Genomic DNA, 20824 nt, shown 5'->3' with positions numbered 1-20824 from the left:
AGACGGGGTTTTCTATGTTGTAAAGCTGGTCTGGAACTCCTAGCCTCAAGCAGTCCTCCCACCTTGGACTCCAAAAGTGCTGGGATTATAGCACCTGAGCCACATCGCCCAGCCTCCTTCTTTTTTTTTTTTTAGACAAAGTCTTGCTCTGTCACCCAGGCTAGAATGCAGGGGCACGATCTCAGCTCACTGCAACCTCCGCCTCCCAGATTCAAGCGATTCTCCTGCCTCATCCTCCCAAGTAGCTGAGATTACAGGCACCCACCACTGTGCCTAGCTGATTTTTGTATTTTCAGTAGACACTGAAATAACCATCTTGGCCAGGCTGGTCTTGAACTCCCAACCTCATGATCCGCCTGTCTCAGCCTCCCAAAGTGCCGAGATTACAGGCGTGAGCCACCATGCCTGGCCAAAGCATCCTTAGTTCTTAAGTGAAGACAGTCTTTATCTATAATTAATCATATTTGAATGTAACTTTTTAACTTTGCTTTAGACAAATTACAGTAAATATTTTTAAACCTGCCGTTTGTTTTGCTGAGAAAAAGCCTGCCTGGGGTTTAACCAAACCTGGAGGCTATGAAGTTAGTGAATTTATTTCTATCTTTTTCTTGTTCTAGAAATTAAGCTTAATGTTTTCAGGAATGTGTATCTTCCTTTGGTTTAGACCTAAATGTGTGTGCCTTTATGTGATAATTTTAGGTTTTATGCATATGCTTATAAATTTGGGTCTTATTTTAATTAACCATAATTGTCTGAAACTTGAATTTTGGAAAGTTTTCTCTGCATTTATTAATTCTGCCAGATCACAGTGGTAGCTCTGAAACTTATATATGTACCTTTTATTACTTGACAAATATTTCTCCAACAGATACAAGATTATATAAAATTGCTTTCCTGTTCACAGTGTATAGTCCAGTTAAACAGGAAGGTCTCTGAAATTAGCCTCACCTTTGTTCCTGTCTCTACTGTAGCATTTGGCACATCATATTGTAATAATTTACTTATATGTGTAGCTGGGACTACAGCCATGTGCTACAGTGACAGCTACATTTTTTAAATTTTGTGTAGAGACAGGGTCTCACTGTGTTGCCCAGGCTGGCCCCCCTGGCCTTAAGTAATCCTCTCACCTGAACCTCTTGAGTCATTGGGATTACACATGTAAGCCACTGCACTAAGCATGTCTGTGAGTTTTGATAAGAAAGAACTTTGTTGTGGCACCTTTTAGAGATAATGAAATATAATGAAAAGAAAATTAACATTGGAGTCAATCAGACCTCCTGGTTCCAAATCTCAGGTATGTCACATTTGCTAGGGCCTTAGGCAAGTTACTTAAACTTTCTGAGCCTCAGTTTACATACCTTTAAAATAAGGAAAATAGTACTGATTTTATAAGGTTGCTATGATAAATTATTAAAAGTACCCAAAACAGTTCTGCTACATAGCAGATGCTTCACAAATACCTTCTTTTTTTGTTAGCATCCCTGGGCCTAGCAGTTCAGTACTTAAGGTCTCATAACTTTTGTTGAATGACTTAATGATTAGAGGAATACATATTCTTTTCAAAGAAGAAGAATCATATTTAAAGTAAAGAGCAGCCAGGCATGGTGGCTCACACCTGTAATCCCAGCACTTTGGGAGGCTGAGTCAGGTGGATTGCTTCAGCCCTGGAGATCCAGACCAGCCTGGGCAACACGGTAAAACCCCGTCTCCAATAAAAATACAAGAATGAGCCACCACACCTGGCTCATTTTTGCATTAGCCTTTCCTTTATTTTCCTGTATTTTTGTACTCGAGGCTGGGAGTGGGAGGATCGCTTGAGCCCAGGAGACAGAGGCTGAAGTGAGCTGAGATCACACCACTGCACTCCAGCCTCAGTAACAGAGCAAGACCCCAGAGATAAAAATAATAAAGAATAATTAATATTATATAATTGACTTGCTATTGATTTTACCTTTTAATTTCATTGTTAAAAATGCATTCTCCCTACATTTCAAAATTATTGTTGCTGTGTGCCTAGTGAGTAGAGGTGTAACACTACATAGTTTCATTGCACCTAGCTGTGCCTTTCATGTCTTAGATTTCTTGCCTCTTACGTGTTCAACATGGAATTTTATGTTTTAAAGAAGAATAATTTTCTTTAGTCTTCTTTGATCTTCCTTCTGTCCTTCCTCATGGCATTTTGGATTCTCTTTCATTTATAACATCTGCCTTACTCTAGATTATACAAATATTATTTGTAGACTTGTTTTTGCCTACCACCTAGAGCTGAAAATCTACTACAGAGGTACTTATGTAGGGTCCCTTATTAGTCTTTCTGAGACTATGATGATAGCTATGAACTATCCCTCCATAAAAATGTATACATGTACAAACAAAAGTTTTCATATCAGTTTAGGAGGTTCATGGACTCCAGGGCAAGGACTGTTTCTATATTGTTTCTTCAGAGCAGTAACTGAATTTCATTGACCTCTGTGTCTATGGCAAAGCTTATCATGTACATGTATAGGAGATACCCAGTTTATAACTTAGGAATTGATGAATTCAAATGCAAGATGAGAATCTAAGTTTTTTACTACAGAATCTCTAAACACAGTTTTTTTTTGTTTGTTTGTTTCCTTAGGCTTTCATCTGAGTGGCACAGTAACTGAGCTGGCCACTGCTTCTGAACCAGCAGTGACTTACAAAGTTGCAATCAGTTTTGATAGATGCAAAATCACCTCAGTGACATGTGGCTGTGGGAACAAGGACATATTCTACTGTGCCCATGTGGTAGCACTCTCACTCTACAGGATCCGTAAACCAGACCAAGTCAAATTGCGTCTTCCTATCTCTGAAACCCTTTTCCAGATGAATAGGGACCAGCTACAAAAGTTTATTCAATATTTAATCACGGCACACCACACTGAAGTTCTTCCTACTGCACAGAAACTGGCAGATGAGATTCTATCTTCCAACTCAGAAATCAACCAAGTAAACGGTAATTGTACAACATTTTTATTGAAAAAAATATCTTTTTCATCACCACTGTCACCAAAGCAACCCTCTTACCTCGACTTTTTTGCTTTATTGCATGTTAAGAGGCTGGGATATTTCTGCAGTTGCAATCACTTAACTTTAATAATTTCACTCTATCCAAACAACTGTGCTTAACTCTAGGTTTCTGAAAGCCTTCCAACTGTCTATCTCAAAAAGATTTTGGTAAAAAAGAACAGAGAATTATAGTATTATATATTGGCCTAGTTTATGGACTTTGTTGATGCAGTCCCTGTCCCCAGGAACCTGAAATGTTCAGTGAAAGAAAGCACAAAATAATTTGTATCATTCAGTGAATTAAGATGGATATGAGAATTCCCTTGATATTTTAGGATCCTACATTAGCATCAGAGTTATCCTAAGGAGAATGTGTTAGTGTTGTGCTTATGAACTATATATTGGGGTGCATGAATGGAGAAAGAGATTATGTTCACTCATCATTCAACAAAATTTATTAAGTTCCATGTGCAGGGAAGAGTGTTGATTGTTGAGGGTCTAAAACAGACATGGTTCTTAAAGTAGCTTATAATCTAATAGTAACAACAGACAGGTCTGAAATAAATGCTTTTTTCTTTGTTTTTTGTTTTTGTTCATTTGGGTTTTTTTTGAGATGAAGTTTTGCTCTTGTTGCCCAGGCTGGAGTGCAACGGCAAGATCTCGGCTCACTGCAACCTCTGCCTCCCAGGTTCAAGCTATTTTCCTGCCTCAGCCTCCCAAGTAGCTGGGATTATAGACATACACCACCACGCCTGGCTGAGTTTTTACATTATTAGTAGAGACAAGATCTCTTCATATTGGTCACGCTGGTCTTGAACTCCCAACCTCAGGTGATCCATCCGTCTCGGCCTCCTGTAGTGCTGGAATTATAGATGTGAGCCACTGCACCCACCAAATGCTTGTTTTTATAATGAAGCCAGATTGTAGAAGCCTAATCATAGAAAACCACTGAAAATTTTTAAGAAGAGCCTGGGCATGATGGTCATGCCTGTAATCCCAGCACTTTGGGAGGTCAAGGTGATTGAATTACCTGAGGTCAGGAGTTCTAGACCAGCCTGACCAACATGGTGAAACCCTGTCTCTACTAAAAACACAAAGATCAGGCTGAGCATGGTGGCTCACGCCTGTAACCCTAGCACTTTGGGAGGCTGAGGCGGGCATATGACGAGGTCAAGAGATCGAGACCATCATGGGCACCATGGTAAAACCCCGTATCTACTAAAAATACAAAAAGTAGCTAGGCATTGTGGGGGGTGTGTGCCTGTAGTCCCAGCTACTCAGAAGGCTGAGGCAGGAGAATCACTTGAACCTGGGAGGCAGAGGTTGCAGTAAGCCAAGATCGCGCACCATTGCACTCCAGCCTGGCGACAGAGCACCTCTCATCAAAAAAAAAAAAAAAAAAAAAAAAAAAAAGATCAGCAGGCATGGTGCTGCACAACTGCACATCTGTAATCCCAGCTGCTTTGGAGGCTGAGGCAGGAAAATCACTTGAACCTGGGAGGCGGAGGCTGCAGTTAGCTGAGATCATGCCACTGCACTGCAGCCTGGGTGGCAGAGTGATACTCCATCTCCAAAGAAAAAAAAAGAAAAAAGAAAAATTTTAAGAAGAGGAGTTACGTAAGCCAGTTTTCATTTTGTTTTTTTAGATCCTACTATATTCAAGGCGTCATGCAAAGGACTTTATATATGTTAATTCATTTAGGTTTCAAAACTACTTTGTGGGGTATAATAATTTCTGCTTTACAAAATAAGGAAATTATTTATAACCTAGGTTCATTTGACTTAAGAATTTTTTGAATTTCTCTAAAGCTTTTTGAGTTTCCCTAAACTACCTTTCTCGGATTTGTGTCTCTCCTCAAATCTCATGTCCAGTTGTAATCCCCCATGTTGGAGGAGGGGCTTTGTGGGAAGTGATTGGATCATGGGGGCAGATTTCCCCGTCTCTGTTCTCCGGATAATGAGTGAGTTTTCAAATATCTGATTATTTAAAAGTGTGTAGCACCTCCCTTTTCTCTCTCTTCCCCCTACACCAGCCACATAAGATGTGCCTGCTTCCCCTTTGCCTTCCATCATGATTGTAAATTTCCTGAGGCCTCCCAAGCCATGCTTCCTGTACAGCCTGCAGAATCATGAGCCAATTAAACCTCTTTTTTTTGAGACAGAGTCTCACTTTGTCACCAGGCTGGAGTGCAGTGGTGCAATCTCGGCTCTCTGTAACCTCCACCTCCCAGGTTCAAGTGATTCTCCTGCCTCAGCCTCCCAAGTAGCTGAGATTACAGGTGTATGCCACCACACCCAGCTAATTTTTGTATTTTTAGTAGAGACAGGGTTTCACCATGTTGGCCAGGATGGTCTCAATCTCTTGACCTTGTGATCTGCCCGCCTCGGCATCCCAAAGTGCTGAGATTATAGGGATGAGCCACCACGCCCGGCCCAATTAAACCTCTTTTTAAAAAATAAATTACCCAGTCTCAGTTATTTTTTTAATAGTAGTGCAAGAGTGAACGAGAATACAGAAAATTGGTACCGGGAAGTCAGGCATTGCTATAAGGATACCTGAAAATGTGGAAGCAGCTTTGGAACTGGGTAACTGGCAGAAGTTAGAAGAGTGTGTAGGGCTTAGAAGAAGACAGGAGGATGAGGAAAAGTTTGGAACTTCCTAGAAACTTGTTAAATCGTTGTGACCAAAATGCTGATAGTGATATTGACAATGAAGTCCAGGCTGAGATGGTCTCAGATGAAGATGGGGTACTTATTGGGAACTGGAGCAAAGACATTGAAGGCATTGTTCCCCTGCCCTAGGGATCTGTGGAACTTTGAACTTGAGAGAGATGATTTGGGGTATCTGGCAGAAGAAATTTCTATGCAGCAGTGTTGAAGATGTAATCCGACTGCTTCTAGCAACCTCAGCTCATATTCGTGAACAACAACAAAAATAACGTAAAACTTTCAGAATTTATATTTAAAAAGGAAACATAGTGTAAATGTTTGGAAAATTTGCAACCTGGCCATATGGTAGAAAATAATTCCCCCTTTCAGGGGAAGATTTCAAGCTGCCTGCAGAAATTTGCATAAGTAAAGCCAACACAATGAGGAAAATGTCTCAAAAGCATTTCAGAGACCTTGATGGCAGCCCCCCTCATCACAGGCCCAGAGACCTAGGAGGGAAGAATGATTTCATAGGCCAGGCCCAGGGCTCTGCTACCCTGCTCCTTAGGACACTGTTCCCTGCATCCCAGCCACTCCAGCTCCAGCTGTGGCCAAAAGGGCCCCAGATACATCTCAGGCCACTGCTACAGAGGGTACAAGCCGTAAGCCTTGTCAGCTTCCACATGGTGTTAAGCACAGAGGTCAAAAGTTGAGGCTTGGGAGCCTCTGCTTAGATTTCAGAGAACATATGGAAAACCTTGGATATCCAGGCAGAAGTCTGCTGCAGGGGCAGAGCCTTCATGGAGAGCCTCTACTAGGGCAGTGCAGAGGGAAAATGTGGGTTGGAGTCCCCACACAGATTCCCCACTGGAGCACTGCCTAGTGGAACTTTGAGAATGGGGCTACTGTCCTCAAGATCCCAGGATGGTATATGTACCAACACCTTGTACTGTGCACCTGGAAAAGCTACAGATACTCAACACCAGCCCTTGAAAACAGCCATGGGAGCTGAGCCCTGCAGAGCCACAGGGGTGAAGCTGCTCAAGGCCTTAGGTGCCCACCCTTTCATCCCTGTGACCTGGATGTGAGACATGGAGTCACAGGGGATTATTTTGGAGCTTTAAGTTTAATGACTGCCCTGCCAGGTTTTGGACTTGCCTGGGACCTGCAGCCCCTCTATTTTGGCTGATTTCTCCCTTTTGGAATGGTGGGTATATTTACCCAGTGCCTATACTTCCGTTCTATCTTGGAAGTAACTAACTTGTTTTTTATTTTATAGGCTCATAGGTGGAAGGGATTTGCCTTGTCTCAGATGAGACTTGGACTGTGGACTTTTGAGTTAGTGCTGAAATGAGTTAAGACTTGCGGAACTGTTGAAAGGGGATGATTGTATTTTGCTATATGAGAAGAATGTGAGATTTAGAAGGGGTCGGGGCAGAATAATACGGTTTGGATTTGTGTCCCCACCCAAATCTCATATTGGGTTTGTAATCCCCACCGTTGGAGGAGGGGCACGATGGGAGGTGATTGGATCATGGGTGTGGATTTACTCCTTACTGTTCTCGTGAAAGTGAGTGAATTCTCATGAGATCTGGTTATTTAAAAGTGTATAGGCCAGGCACAGACACTCACACTTGTAATCCCACCATTTTGGGAAGCCAGGGCAAGTGGATTGCTTGAACTGAGGAGTTTGAGAACAGTCCGGGAAACATGGTAAAACCCTGTCTCTGCAAAAAATACAAAACTTAGCTGGGCATTGTGGTGCACACGTGTAGTCTCAGCTACTCAGGAGGCTGAGGTGGGAGGATTGGGAGGATGGCTTGAGACCAGGAGGCAGAGGTTGTAGTGAATCAAAATTGCATCACTGCACTCCAGCTTGGTGATAGAGCCAGACTTTGTCTCAAAATAATAAATAAATACAAATAAAAGTGTATAGCACCTCCCACTTGTCTCTCTTCCTCCTGCACCAGCCATGTAAGATGTGCCTGCTTCTCCTTTGTCTTGTAAGTTTCCTGAGCCCTCCCTAGACATGCTTCCTGTACATGCTATGGAACCATGAGCTAATTAAACCTCTTTTCTTTATACATTACTCAGTTTCAGTTATTTCTTTATAGCAGTGCAAGAATGGACTAATACAATAACTTAGCTACTAGTGTGGAAGAGGCAATGAGACCCGGTGGGTGGCCTGTATAATAGAGTAGTCCACATGCCAAAGGACCTACCTTTCCCAGTTGTTCAACAGAGCCAATCAAGTCCTACACACAACCTCAGCACAACCTTCCCAGTTGTTCAACAGAGCCAATCAAATCCTACACAACAGCCTCAGAACAGTCAGATCTGGGCATGGTGGCTCACGCCTGTAATCCTAACACTTTGGGAGGTTAAGGCAGAAGGATTGCCAAAGTCCAGGAGTTACAGACCAGCCTGAACAACATAGTGAGACCTCATCTCTACAAAAAATCAAAAAATTAGCCAGGCTTGGCGGTGTGCACTTGTGGTCCCAACTACTCAGGAAGCTGAGGCAGGAGAATTGATTGAGCCCAGGATGTCAAGACTGTAATGAACAATGATGTGTTCATTACTGTCCTCAGCATGCACAACAGTGTAAGACACTGTCTCAAATAAATAAATAAATAAAATAAAGAACAGTCGGACAGGTTTCCAGGAGTTCTTGCTAACTAGCAAAAATATTCAGTTGCTTTATACTCAAAGTTGCAGTGTTTACATAGTAACTGAGCTCTATTTGAGTGATACTGTCAAAGAGTAGCTCTCTATATCTCTTCTTATCCCACATAGAATATCTCTTCTTATCCCACATAAAGAGGCTGTTCTACTTCTCTGACTTTTTTGAGACCTGAATTCTGTCCCATCCCCAGGTCTGTAGCACCAGAGAGAAGGATAGCTCTGTACCTTAACAGCTGGGCTATGACCTGCTTTTGTGCCTCATTTCCACTATCTTTTCCCCCAGAATTATTTCCAAGCTCTATTGCCTCTTCTTGAACTGGCCGCCTTGGTTCAGGACCTGTACTGGCCTTTTCACCACAACTGTCACCTAAACAACCCTCTTCCCTCATTACTACTGTGCTGAAGAAACATACATTCCTCATTACACTTCCCATTCCCACATCTTAATTTTTATCTGAAGTTAGGCTGCAATTGCCACAATCAACTTGAGATGTGATTCTCAACCTTCTCCAGAAACTACTACTTCTGTATACATGTTTATCTCATACTTACATTAGCTTTCTATGACAGGTTCCATAGTATTGTACAAGCCCTTTCCTGATTTGTTTTTATAACCAGTACTGGTATAAGAAATGATACAAAAAGGGGAGATACCATAGAGGTAAAATGGACTGGACTAAAAATCCAGGTGTATAGGATGAATGAGGAATAAAGAAGAAGACAGAAAACTGAATTCCAAAATGTCTAACTAGGATGGCATTAAAGGTTTTGATAATGATACTGCCATTCATTTAGGGAACAAAAGAGGAGAAATGAATTTAGGAGGAAGATAAATTTAAGTTTGAGATACTTCTAGGACATTTAGGTAAAGATTTCTGATAAACAGTTGAATATATGGATCTAGAACTGAGGGAGAAAGTCAGAATTTTAGAATAAAAAATTTTAAATAAAAATGATATTTGAAATCATATTTCTATTCTCTGCTAAATCTTTAAACACTTAGAACATTCTCCTTTTCCTTTCTCTTTAACCTCACTCCTCACCAAAACAAACCTAAAATAGTAGGAATAAAATTCCTAAAACTGCTAGCTGTCTGCTTTTAATCTCAAGAACAGGTCCAAACTTTGCTCTTGTCCCCACTTCCCTGAAAAAGTTTCTTGTATTAGTCCCTATATGTGTTTGTAGCTAGACATTGCCTTGTCTTCTTTGGATTGGTTACTCAAATGTGGACTATCCTTTCAGCTCTGCCTCTAGTACTACTCCATGTCCTATTTGTGATTTGCTCTGGTAACTCTATAGCCCGATTCTCTAAGTTACAGCATCTTGGCCAGGACTTCAGTTTCTCTTATCCAAAAAGAAAGATTGAGCAAGGGGACAGAACAAGATGGCAGAATAGAAGGTGGCTACACCAATTGTTCCCTACCCCCTCACATGAGGACACCAATTTAAGAACCATTTACACACAAAAAAAGTACCCACATACGACCCAAAAATCAGGTGAGCACTTAGGGTTTTAACTTCATATTGCTAAAAGAGGCACTGAGAAAGTAGGAAAAGCAGTCATGAATCACGGGAGCCACACCTACCCAATCACCCAGCAGTGACAGCATGATGTGGAAAGCATTTTGGTACATTGGGGAGACAGAAATTGCAGCATTTCTGAGGCATTAAACTCAGTGCTGCCCTATTATAACAGAAAAGAAAAGCAGACCAAACTCAGCTGACACCTCCCACAGAGGGAGCATTTAAACCAGCCCTAGCCAAAGAGGAATTGCTGGTCCCACCAGTCCAAACTTGAGTTCCGGCAAGCCTCACCTCTGCGGGCTAAAGTGCTCTGGGGCCTTAAATAAACTCAAAAGGCAGTCTAGGCCACAAGGACTGCAACTCATAGACAAGTCCTAGTGCTGATCTGGGCCCAGAGACAGTGGACTATGGGGAGACTTGTGACCTACTGAGACAACAGCTGGAATAGCCGAGGGAGTGATGGCATCACCCTTCCCTTAGCCCCAGGCAGCACAGCTTACGGCTCCAAAAGAGACCCCGTCCCTTTGCTTGAGGAGAAGATAGGGAAGAGTGGGAATGAGTCTGCCTTGTATCTTGGATACCAGCTCAACCACACCAGGATAGGGCAGCAGTCAGAGTTGTGAAGTCCCCTTTCCAGGCCCTAGTTCCCTGTACTACATTTCTTGACACATCTCGGGCAAAAAAGGAACCTGCTGCCTTTGAAAGGAAGGAACTAATCCTGACAGGATTCATTGCCTGCTAACTGAAGAGCCCTGGAGGCCCTGAATAACCAGCACTGATACCCATGTATTACATTGAGAACTTTGGGTGAGACTCTGAAACTTGCTGGCTTCAGGTGAGACTAAGCACATTCCCAGCTGTGGTAGCTGTGGGGGGCAAGATGCCTTCCACTTTAAAAAAGTGGAAGTAAAAGCAAAGGGGACTTTGTCTTGCATCTTAGGTACCAGCTTGGCCAGAGGGTCTAGAGTACCAAGTGAGCTCTTGGGGTCCCCAGTTCCAGGACTTGGCTCTTGGATAGCTTTTCTAGACCTGCCCTGGGCCAGTGGGGAGTGCACTGCCCTGAAGGATGAGTCCCAAGCCAGGAACCATTCACCGAAAGCTGACTGGAGAGGCCTTGGGCCTTAAGTGGTAGTCTGGCAGTACTCCTCATTGGCCTGTGGTAGTGGTGGCCGTGGGAGGCTCCTCTGCCTTTGGAAAGGGGCAGCAAGAGTGGGAAGGACTGTGTCTTGTGGTTTGAGTGCCAGCTAGCCACAGTACAATGGAACAGCAGGTGAACATCTAAGGTTTTTTACTCTAGTCCCTGGCTCCTGGATGGCAGCTCTGGACACACCCAGAGTCTGGAGGAATCTGCCATCCTGAAGAGAAGGACACAGGCCTGGCTGGCTTTGCCACCTGCTGATTATGGAGCCTCAGGGCCTTGAGTGAACATAGATGGTAGCCAGGGAGTGGTTACATCAAGCCTTGGGTGAGACCTAGTTTGGTGCTGGCTTCAGATTTGTCCCAGCACAGTCCTAGTGGTAGCCACAAGGGTACTTATGCCACACCACTACCAGCTCCGGGTGTCTCAGAACAGAGAAAGACTTCATTTGTTTGGGAGAAACTAAGGGAAGAGAACAAGAGCCTCTTCCTGGTTCCCCAGAGAACTCCAGATCTTGTTCTGGACCACCAAGGTGGTACTTCTATGGGTCTGCAAGAACCACAGCATTACTGGGCTTCGGGTGGCCACTAAAGCAGATACAGCTTAGATCATAATACCCAAGTCCTTTCAAATATCTGGAAAGCCTTCCCAAGAAGGATGGGTACAAACGAGCCCAGGCTGAGAAAACTACAATACCTAACTCTTCAATGTCCAGATACTGAAGAACATCTACAAGCATCAACACCATCCAGGAAAACACAACCTCATCAAATGAACTAAAGGTACCAGGAACCAATACTGGAGAAACAAGAGATGTGAGACCTTTCAGAAGGAAAATTCAAAATAGCTGTTTTGAGGAAACTCAAATTCAAGATAACACAAAGAATTCAGAATTCTATCAGATAAACTTATTAAAGAGATTGAAACAAAAGAAGCAGAAATTCTGGAGCTGAAAAATGCAATTGGGATACAGAAGAATGCATCAGAGTCTTTTAATAGCAGAACTGATCAAGCAGAAGAAGAAATTAGCTTGAATACAGGCTATTTGAAAATACACAGTCAGAGGAAATAAAAGAAAATAAGCATAAAAAAGAGTGATACATGCCTACAAGATCTAGAATATAGCTTCAGGGGACAAATCTAAGAGTTATCGGCCTTAAAGAGAACATAGAGAAAGAGATAGGGGTAGAGAATTTATTCACAGGGATAAAGTCAGAGAACTTCCCAAACCTAGAGGAAGATATATCAATATCCAAGTACAAGTAGGTTCTAGAACATCAAGCAGATTTAACCCAAAGAAGACTACTTCAAGACATTTAATAATCAGACTCCCAAAGGTCAAGGATAAAGAAAGGATCCTAAAAGCAACAAGAGAAAATTAAAAAGTAACATACAGTGGAGTCTGGCAGCAGACTTAGTGGAAACTTTACAGGCCAGGAGAGAGTGCCACAATATATTTAAAGAAAAAAAACTTTTAGGCCGGGTGCGGTGGCTCACTCTGGTAATACCTTTGGGAGGCCGAGGCAGACGGATCAGGAAGTCAGGAGATCGAGACCATCCTGGCTAACACCGTGAAAATACAATAATAATAATAATAAAATACTAAAAATATAAAAAAAAAAATTAACCAGACGTGGTGGCACGTGCCTGTAGTCCTAGCTACTCGGGAGGCTGAGGCAGAAGAATTGCTTGAACCTGGGAGGCAGAGGTTGTGGTGAGCCAAAATCACACCACTGCACTTCAGCCTGGGTGACAAACCAGACTACATCTCAAAAAAAAAAAAAAAACCACAAACTTTTATTCTATAATAGTGTGTTTGACAAAAATATCCTTCAAACATGAAGGAGAAATAAAGATTTTCCCAGACAAACAGAAACTGAGAAATTTCATCAACAGAACTGTCCTACAAGAAATGCTAAAAAGGAGTACTTCTATCAGTACAAAAAGGATGCTAATGAGCAATAAGAAGTCATATGAAAGTACACAATTCACTGGTGATAGTAAGTACACTGAAGAACACAGAATATTATAACACTGTAACTGTGGTGTTTAAACTACTCTTCTTTTCTTTTTTTTTTTTTTTGAGACCGAGTCTTGCTCCATGGCCCAGACTGGAGTGCAGTGGTGCAATCTTGGCTCACTACAACCTCTGCCTCTTGGGTTCAGGTGATTTCTCCTGCCTCAGCTGCCCGAGTAGCTAGGATTACAGGCACCCACGACCTCACCCAGATAATTTTTGTATTTTTAGTAGAGATGGGGTTTCACCATGTTGGTCAGGCTGGTCTCAAACGCCTGACCTTGTGATCTATCCGTCTGCCTCAGCCTCCCAAGGTGCTGGGATTATAGGTGTGAACCACCACACCCAGCCCTAAACTACCCTTAAGTAGAAAGACTAAACTATGAACCAATGAAAAGTAATAACTACAACTTTTCTTTCTTTCTTTTTTTTTTTAAATCCAAACATGATTCAAAGTCATTCTAAGGTCCCTTCTTAATCACATGGTGTTTCCAGGGGTTTGGAATTGTTTAGTTCTAACTCACGTTTCAAAGGTGTATCCTTCAATAGAGAATGTTGTGAGTACCTGGGTTTGGACTATTCTCCGAAGACACCTTCCCACCCTATAAAATCCCAAAGTCATGAGAACAAATCATTTCTCCCATCCTTGGACAACTTTTGGGCCAAGTATTTGACTCATCACACGCTGAATGGACCCTTGTCCCCTCTTCTACATTGGACCAGATTGGATGAATGGTGAACATTCCAAGTTTCCCTGGATCTTTTGTCAGGCAGATAAAATTTAATGTTTGGCAAACTTTGTTAAGGCTGAGAGTGAGGTTACTGCAGTTCAGGTAATTTTCTATTTGGGCCACAAGGGGACACCCTCCACTCAGCCATCAGCATCTGTGGTCTCCATAAAACTCCACAGAGGCTGGTTGAATGACCTGCTGGATTATGAAGAGGGGACAGTGACCGGCTAGAAATGGAAGGGACTGTCACTTTCCTTCTGTAGAGTGGTGGAGTGATGTGGCTTTGGATCAGACCTCAGCCCTGAACTCTAGAGCTGGGTTTCTCAAAGTGTGGCTCCCAGATAACTACAACTACAACTTTTCAAGACATAGTACAATGAGAAATAAGTGGAAACAACAAAAAGTTAAAAAGCAGGGGGACAAAGTTGTAGAGTTTTTATTAGGTTTCTTTTGACTTGTTTGTTTGCTTATGCAAACAGTGTAAGTTGTTATCAGCTTAAAATAATGGGTTATAAGATAGTATTTGCAAGCTTCATGTAACTTCAAACCAAAAAAAATACAACAGGTGGCCGGGTGCAGTGGCTCACACCTGTAATCCCAGCACTTTGGGAGGCTGAGGCGGGCAGATCACAAGATCAAGAGATCGAAACCATCCTGGTCAACATGGTGAAACCCCGTCTCTACTAAAAATACAAAAAAAATTAGCCAGGTGTGGTGGTGCATATCTGTAGTCCCAGCTACTCTGGAGGTTGAGGCAGGAGAATCGCTTGAAACTGGGAAATGGAAGTTGCAGTGAACCAGGATCATGCCACTGCACTCCAGCCTGGCAATAGAGGAAGACTCTGTCTCAAAAAAAAAAAAAAAAAAAAAAAAAAAAAAACCAAAAAAAAACAGACACAAAAAGTTAAAAGTAAGAAACTAAATCATATCACCAGAGAAAATTACCTTCATTAAAGGAAAACAGGAAGGAAAGACAGAAGAAACAACCAGAAAACAAATAACAAAATGGCAGAACTAAGCCCTTACTATCAATAACAACACTGAATGTGAATAGACTAAACTCTCCAATTAAAAGACATAAAGTGGCTGGATGGATAAAAAAAAAAATTATACCCAATCATCTGTTACCTACAAAAAACACACTTCACTTATAAAGACACTGAAAATAAAGGGATTAAAAATAAAGGGATTTCATGTTAGTGGCAGCAAAAAGGAACAGGAGTAACTATGCTTATATCAGATAAAATAGATTTCAAGACAAAAAACTATAAGAAGAAAAAATTATAAGAGATGAAGATCATGACATGATGATAAAGGGGTTAGTTCAGTAAGAGGATTTGTTCAGTCTTGGGTACACCCAATACTGGAGTACCCAATATATATAAAGCAAATACTATTAGAGCTAAATAGAGAGATAGACCTCAGTACAGTAATAGCTGGAGACTTCAGCAACCCACTATTACCATTAGACACATCTTCCAGAGAGAAAATCAACAAAGAAACATTGGATTTAATCTGCACAATAGACCAAATGTGCCTAATAGTTATTTACAGGACATTTCAGCCAGCAGCTGCAGAATACGCATTCTTTTCTTTAGCACATGGATCATTCTCAAAGATAGATCATATGTTAGGTTACAAAACAAGTCTTAAAACATTCAAAAAAACTGAAATAATGTCAGATGTCTTCTCTGACCATAATGGAATCAAACTAGAAATCATTAATGAGGAATTTTGGAAACTATGCAAATGCATGGAAATTAATATGCTCCTGAATGACCAGTGGGTGAATAAAGAAATTAAGGAATTGAAAAATTTCGCTAATGATAATGGAAACACAACATACTAAAACCTATAGGATACAGCAAAAGCAGTACTAAGAGGGAAATGTATAGCTGTAAGCATCTACATCAAAAAGAAGAAAAACTTAAACAATCTAATGATGCACCTTAAAGAACTCAAAAGAGGAAACCCAAAATTAATAGAAGAAAAGAATAATAAAGATCAGAGGAGAAATGAATGAAATTGAAGAAAAATTAAAAATCAATAAAACAAAAGGCTGGTTTTTTGAAAAGTTAAATAAAAGTGACAAACCTTTAGCCAGACTAAGAAAAAAAGAGAGAAGATCCAAATAAATAAAATCAGATGAAAAAGGAGGCATTACAGCTGATACCACAGAAATTCAAAGAATCATTAGTGGCTACTGTGAACAACTATATGCCAATAAATCAGGAAATCTAGAAGAAATGGACAAATTTCAAGATACATATAACCTATCAAGACTGAATCATGAAGAAATCCAAAACAAGCAACAAGATCAAAGCCATAATAAAAAGTAACTCAGTAACGAAAAACCTGGGACCCAAATGGCTTCACTGCTGAATTCTACCATACATTTAAAGAATAATTAATACCAATCTTACTCAAACTATTCTGAAAAATAGAGGAGGAAGAAATACTTCCAAACTCATTCTACAAGGCAAGTATTACCCTGAAACCAAAACCAGACAAAGACATATCAAAAACAAAACAAAAACACTACAGGCCATATCTTTGATGAATATTGATGCAAAAATTCCTCAACAAAATACTAGCAAACTAAATTCAACAATATATTAAAAAGATCATCCATCATGATCCAGTGGGATTTATCCCTGGGATGCAAGGATGATTCAATATGTGCAAATCAATGGGATACATCATGTTAGCAGAATGAAGGATAAAAACCATATAATCATTTCAGTTGATGCTGAAAAAGCATTTGATAAAATCCAACATCTCTTCATGATAAAAACGCTTTAAAAATGCGTATACAAGGAACATACCTCAGCATAATAAAAGACATACGGCAGACCCACAGCTAATATCATACTGAATGAGGAAAAACTGAAAACTTTTCCTCTAAGATTTGGAACATGACAAGGATGCCCCATATTATGACTGTTATTCAACATAGTGCTGGAGGTCCTAGTTAGAGCAAGCAAATAAGAGAGAAATAAGGGACATTTAAATTGGAAAGGAAGAAGTCATATTATCCTTGTTTGCAGTTGATAGTTATATTTGGAAAAACCTAAAGACTCCACTAAAAAACTACTAGAACTGATAAACAAATTTAGTAAAATTGCGGGATACAAAATCAACATACAAAAATCAGTAGCAAGCCAGGCACAGTGACTCATGTTTATAATCCCAGCACTTTGGGAGGCCGAGGCGGGTGGATCACCTGAGGTCAGGAGTTTGAGACAAGCCTGGCCAACATGGTGAAACCCTGTCTCTACTAAAAATACAAAAATTACCTGGGTGTGATGGTGTGCGCCTGTAATTTCAGCTACTTGGGAGGCTGAGACAGGAGAATCACTTGAACCTGGGAGGCAGAAATTGCAATGAGCCAAGATCACGCCATTGCACTCCAGCCTGGGCAACTTTTTCCCAAAAAAAAAAAAAAAAAAAAAATCAGTAGCAATTGTATATGCAAACAGTGAACAATCTAAAAAAGAAATTTAAAAAGTAATCCCATTTACAATAGCCACAAATAAAATTAAATGTCAAGGAATTAACCAAAGAAGTGAAAGATCCCTATAATGAAAACTATAAAACACCGATGAAAAAAATTTTAGAAGACACCAAAAAATGGGCCAGGCGTGGTGGCTCACGCCTGTAAACCAAGCACTTTGGAGGCCAAGGTGGGTGGATCACCTGAGGTCGGGAGTTCAAGACACCAAAAAATGGAGATATTCCGTGTTCATGGATTAGAAAAATGAATATTGTTAAAATATTCATAATACTCTAATCTACAGACTAAGTGTTATCCCTATCAAAATGCCAATGACATTCTTCACAGAAATAGAAAAAACAACTCTAAAATTGTTTTTTGTTATATGAAACCACAAAAGACCTTGGATAGCCAAAGCTATCCTAAGCAAAAAGAACAAAACTGGAGGTATCATATTACCTGACTTCACATTATACAACAGAGCTATAGTAACTAAAATAGCATGATACTGTCATAAAACAGACACATAGACCAATGGAACAGAATAGAAAACCCAGAAGAAAATCCACACATCTACATCAAACTCATTTTTGACAGAGGTGCCAAGAACATACACTAAGGAAAAGATACTTTCTTCAATAAATGGGTGCTGGGAAACTGGATATCCATATGCAGAAGAAATGAAACTAGACCCCTATCTCTAGCCATGTACAAAAATCAGATAAAAATGGATTAAAGACTTAAATCCAAGACCTGAAACTATGAAACTACTACAAGAAAACATTGGGGAAGCTCTCTAGGACACTGGACTGGGCAAAGATTTCTTGTAATAACCCACAAGCACAGGCAACTAAAGCAAAGATGGATAAATGGGATCACATCAAGTTAAAAAGCTTCTGCACAGCAAAGGAAATAATCAACAAAGTGAAGAGAAAACTCACAGAATGGGAGAAAATATTAGCAATCTACCCATTTGACAAGGGATTAATAACCAGAATACATAAGGAGCTTAAACAATTCTATAGGCAAAAAATCTAATAATCTGATTTTAAAATGGGCAAAAGATCTGAATAGACATTTCTCAAAAGACATACAAATGGCAAATGAGTGTATGAAAAGGTACTCTATCATTTATCATCAAAGAAGTGCAAATCAAAACCACAATGACATGTCTCACCTCAGTAAAAATGATTTATATCCAAAAGAAAGGCAATAATAAATGCTGATGAGGATGTGGAGAAAAGGAGACCCTTGTACACTGTTGCTGGCAACATAAATTAGTACAACCACAATGGAGAACAGTTTGAAAGTTCCTCAGAAAGCCAAACATAGAGCTACCATATGAGTCAGCAATCCCACTGCTAGGCATATACCCAAAAGAAAGGAAATCAATATATCAAAGAGAGGTCTGCACTTGCATGTTTGTTGCAGCGGTGTTGACAATAGCCAAGATTTGGTAGCATCCTAAGTGTCCAATAGCAGATGAATGGATAAAGAAAATGTGGTACTTAAACACAGTAGAATATTATTCAGCAATAAAAAAGAATGCTATCAGCTGAGTGTGGTGGCTCACACCTGTAGTCCCAGCACTTTGGGAAGTTGAAGCAGGCAGATTGCTTGAGCTCAGGTGTTCACAACCAGCCTGAGCAACATGGCAAAACTCCATCTCTACAAAAATTACAAAAAATTAGCCAGTTGGTGGTGGCATGCACCTGTAGTTTCAGCTACTGGGGAGGCTGAGGCAGGAGAATTGCTCGATCCTGGGAGGTTAAGGCTGCAGTGAGCCATGATCATATCAGTGTCCTCCAGCCTCTGGGTGACAGAGCAAAACCCTCTCTCAAAAAAAAAAAAAAAAAAAGAAAAAAGATTCTGTCATTTGTAACAACATGGATGGAACTGGAGGTAATTATGCTAGGTGAAATAAGACAGGCACAGAAAGGCACACATTGTCGCATGTTCTCACTTATTTGTGAGATCTAAAAATCAAAACAATTGAGCTCATGGAGATAAAGTAAAAGGATGGTTACCAGAGGCTGGGAAAAGTAGTGGGAGGATGTGGGGGAGGTGGGATGGTTAATGGGTACAAAAAAATAGTAATGAAAATGACCTAGTATTTGATAGCACAACAGGATGACTATAGTCAATAATTTAATTGTACATTTTTAAATCACTGAAAGAGCATAATTGGATTGTTTATAACACAAAGGATAAATACTTGAGGTAACGAATATCCCATTTTTCATGATGTGATTATTATGCATTGCACGCCTGTATAAAAACATCTCATGTACCCCATAAATATATACACCTACTATGTACCCACAAAAATTAAAATTAAAAATTAAAAAAGATTGAATACCAAGAGAAGAGTAAGATAACTTGAGAAGTCAGGTCAGGAACCACGTTTTGCTAATTTCTGAGCCTCCCTTATGAAGCCTGATACCTGTAAAATAATAAATAAACGTTCATTGATTGAAAACATCCTTGAATAAACAGGTGACGAAAGAGGAGCCAATGTAGGAATTAGCAAAGTAATGGGAAAAAACTAGCAAGTTATTATCAATGTCAGTGTAGCACTGAGTTTCAAAAAGTGAATGCTCAACAATGTGGAAAACTATAGAAGATAGTAGTACTAACAAACATGGAAAGACAATTTGGGGGAAATACAAACTATGCAGAAAGAATAAAACTGAAAAATTAGTAGTATTATAGAAATAATAAGATATTGCAACCTATGAAATAACAACTAGATACTACAAAAACAAATTCAAAGAACAGAAAAAAACTAATACTAAAAATGTGATGGCAGAAAATTTGAAAACTCAGTAGAATTATTGGAAAATAGAGCAAAAAGACAAAGATGAAAAATAGGAGGAAAAATACATCAAAAATTACAAGTCCTCAAATTCCAGTGTTTAATAGGGGTTCTATAAATAGAAAACAGAGGTGAGAAATTTACCAATTAAATAATTGAAGAAAATTTTCTAGAATAAAAATGTGAATTTCTAAAGTGAAAGAATTCTGACTAGGTGGGATGGCTCATGCCAGTAATTCCAACACTTTGAGAGGTCAAAGCAGGAGGATTGCTTGAGCCCAGGAGTTTGAGACCAGCCTGGGCAACAAAATAAGATCCCATCTCTACAAATAAAAAAATTAGTTGGGCATAGTGGTGTGTACCTGTAGTCCCAGCTATCAGGAGGCTGAGGCCAAGGCCAGAGGATTGCTTGAGCCAAGGAGTTTGAGGCTGCAACGAGCTACAATGGCACCACTGCACTCCAGCCTGGGAGACAAAGACCTTGTCTTAAAAACAACAACAAAACAGTGAGAGGATTCCACTAAATGCCAAGAAAGGGAAAAGAAAAATCTTTTCAATAAGTGATGCTGGATCAACTGGGAATCAAATTTCCAGTTGAAACTTGACTTCTACCTGATACCATTCAGAAAAATCAGTTGCAGATGGATTGCAGATATAAATGTGAAAAGTGGAAGAGTAAAACCTAAAAGATAAGAGAACACCTTCATGTCCTTGAGGTAGAGAAAATTTTCTGTAGTAGGAA

The 20824-nt window shown here is 40.2% G+C and overlaps 1 protein-coding gene across 1 annotated transcript in view; it reads left to right on the top strand.

Annotated features, from left to right (window-relative positions):
• Positions 1-20824, top strand: part of ZSWIM5 (zinc finger SWIM-type containing 5) — a 190725-nt gene that overhangs the window by 117079 nt on the left and 52822 nt on the right. The window contains exon 2 of the mRNA XM_032247380.1: positions 2621-2977. Coding sequence (XP_032103271.1) covers positions 2621-2977 — 357 coding nt within the window. The remainder of the gene's footprint in view (positions 1-2620; positions 2978-20824) is intronic.

Source organism: Sapajus apella, unplaced genomic scaffold (genome assembly GCF_009761245.1).
Source record: "Sapajus apella isolate SASKATOON/1434 unplaced genomic scaffold, GSC_monkey_1.0 scaffold62, whole genome shotgun sequence".
Classification (NCBI taxonomy): Eukaryota; Metazoa; Chordata; class Mammalia; order Primates; family Cebidae; genus Sapajus; species Sapajus apella.
Note: the sequence above shows the minus strand (reverse complement) of the source record. Positions and strands in the feature narration are given on the sequence as shown.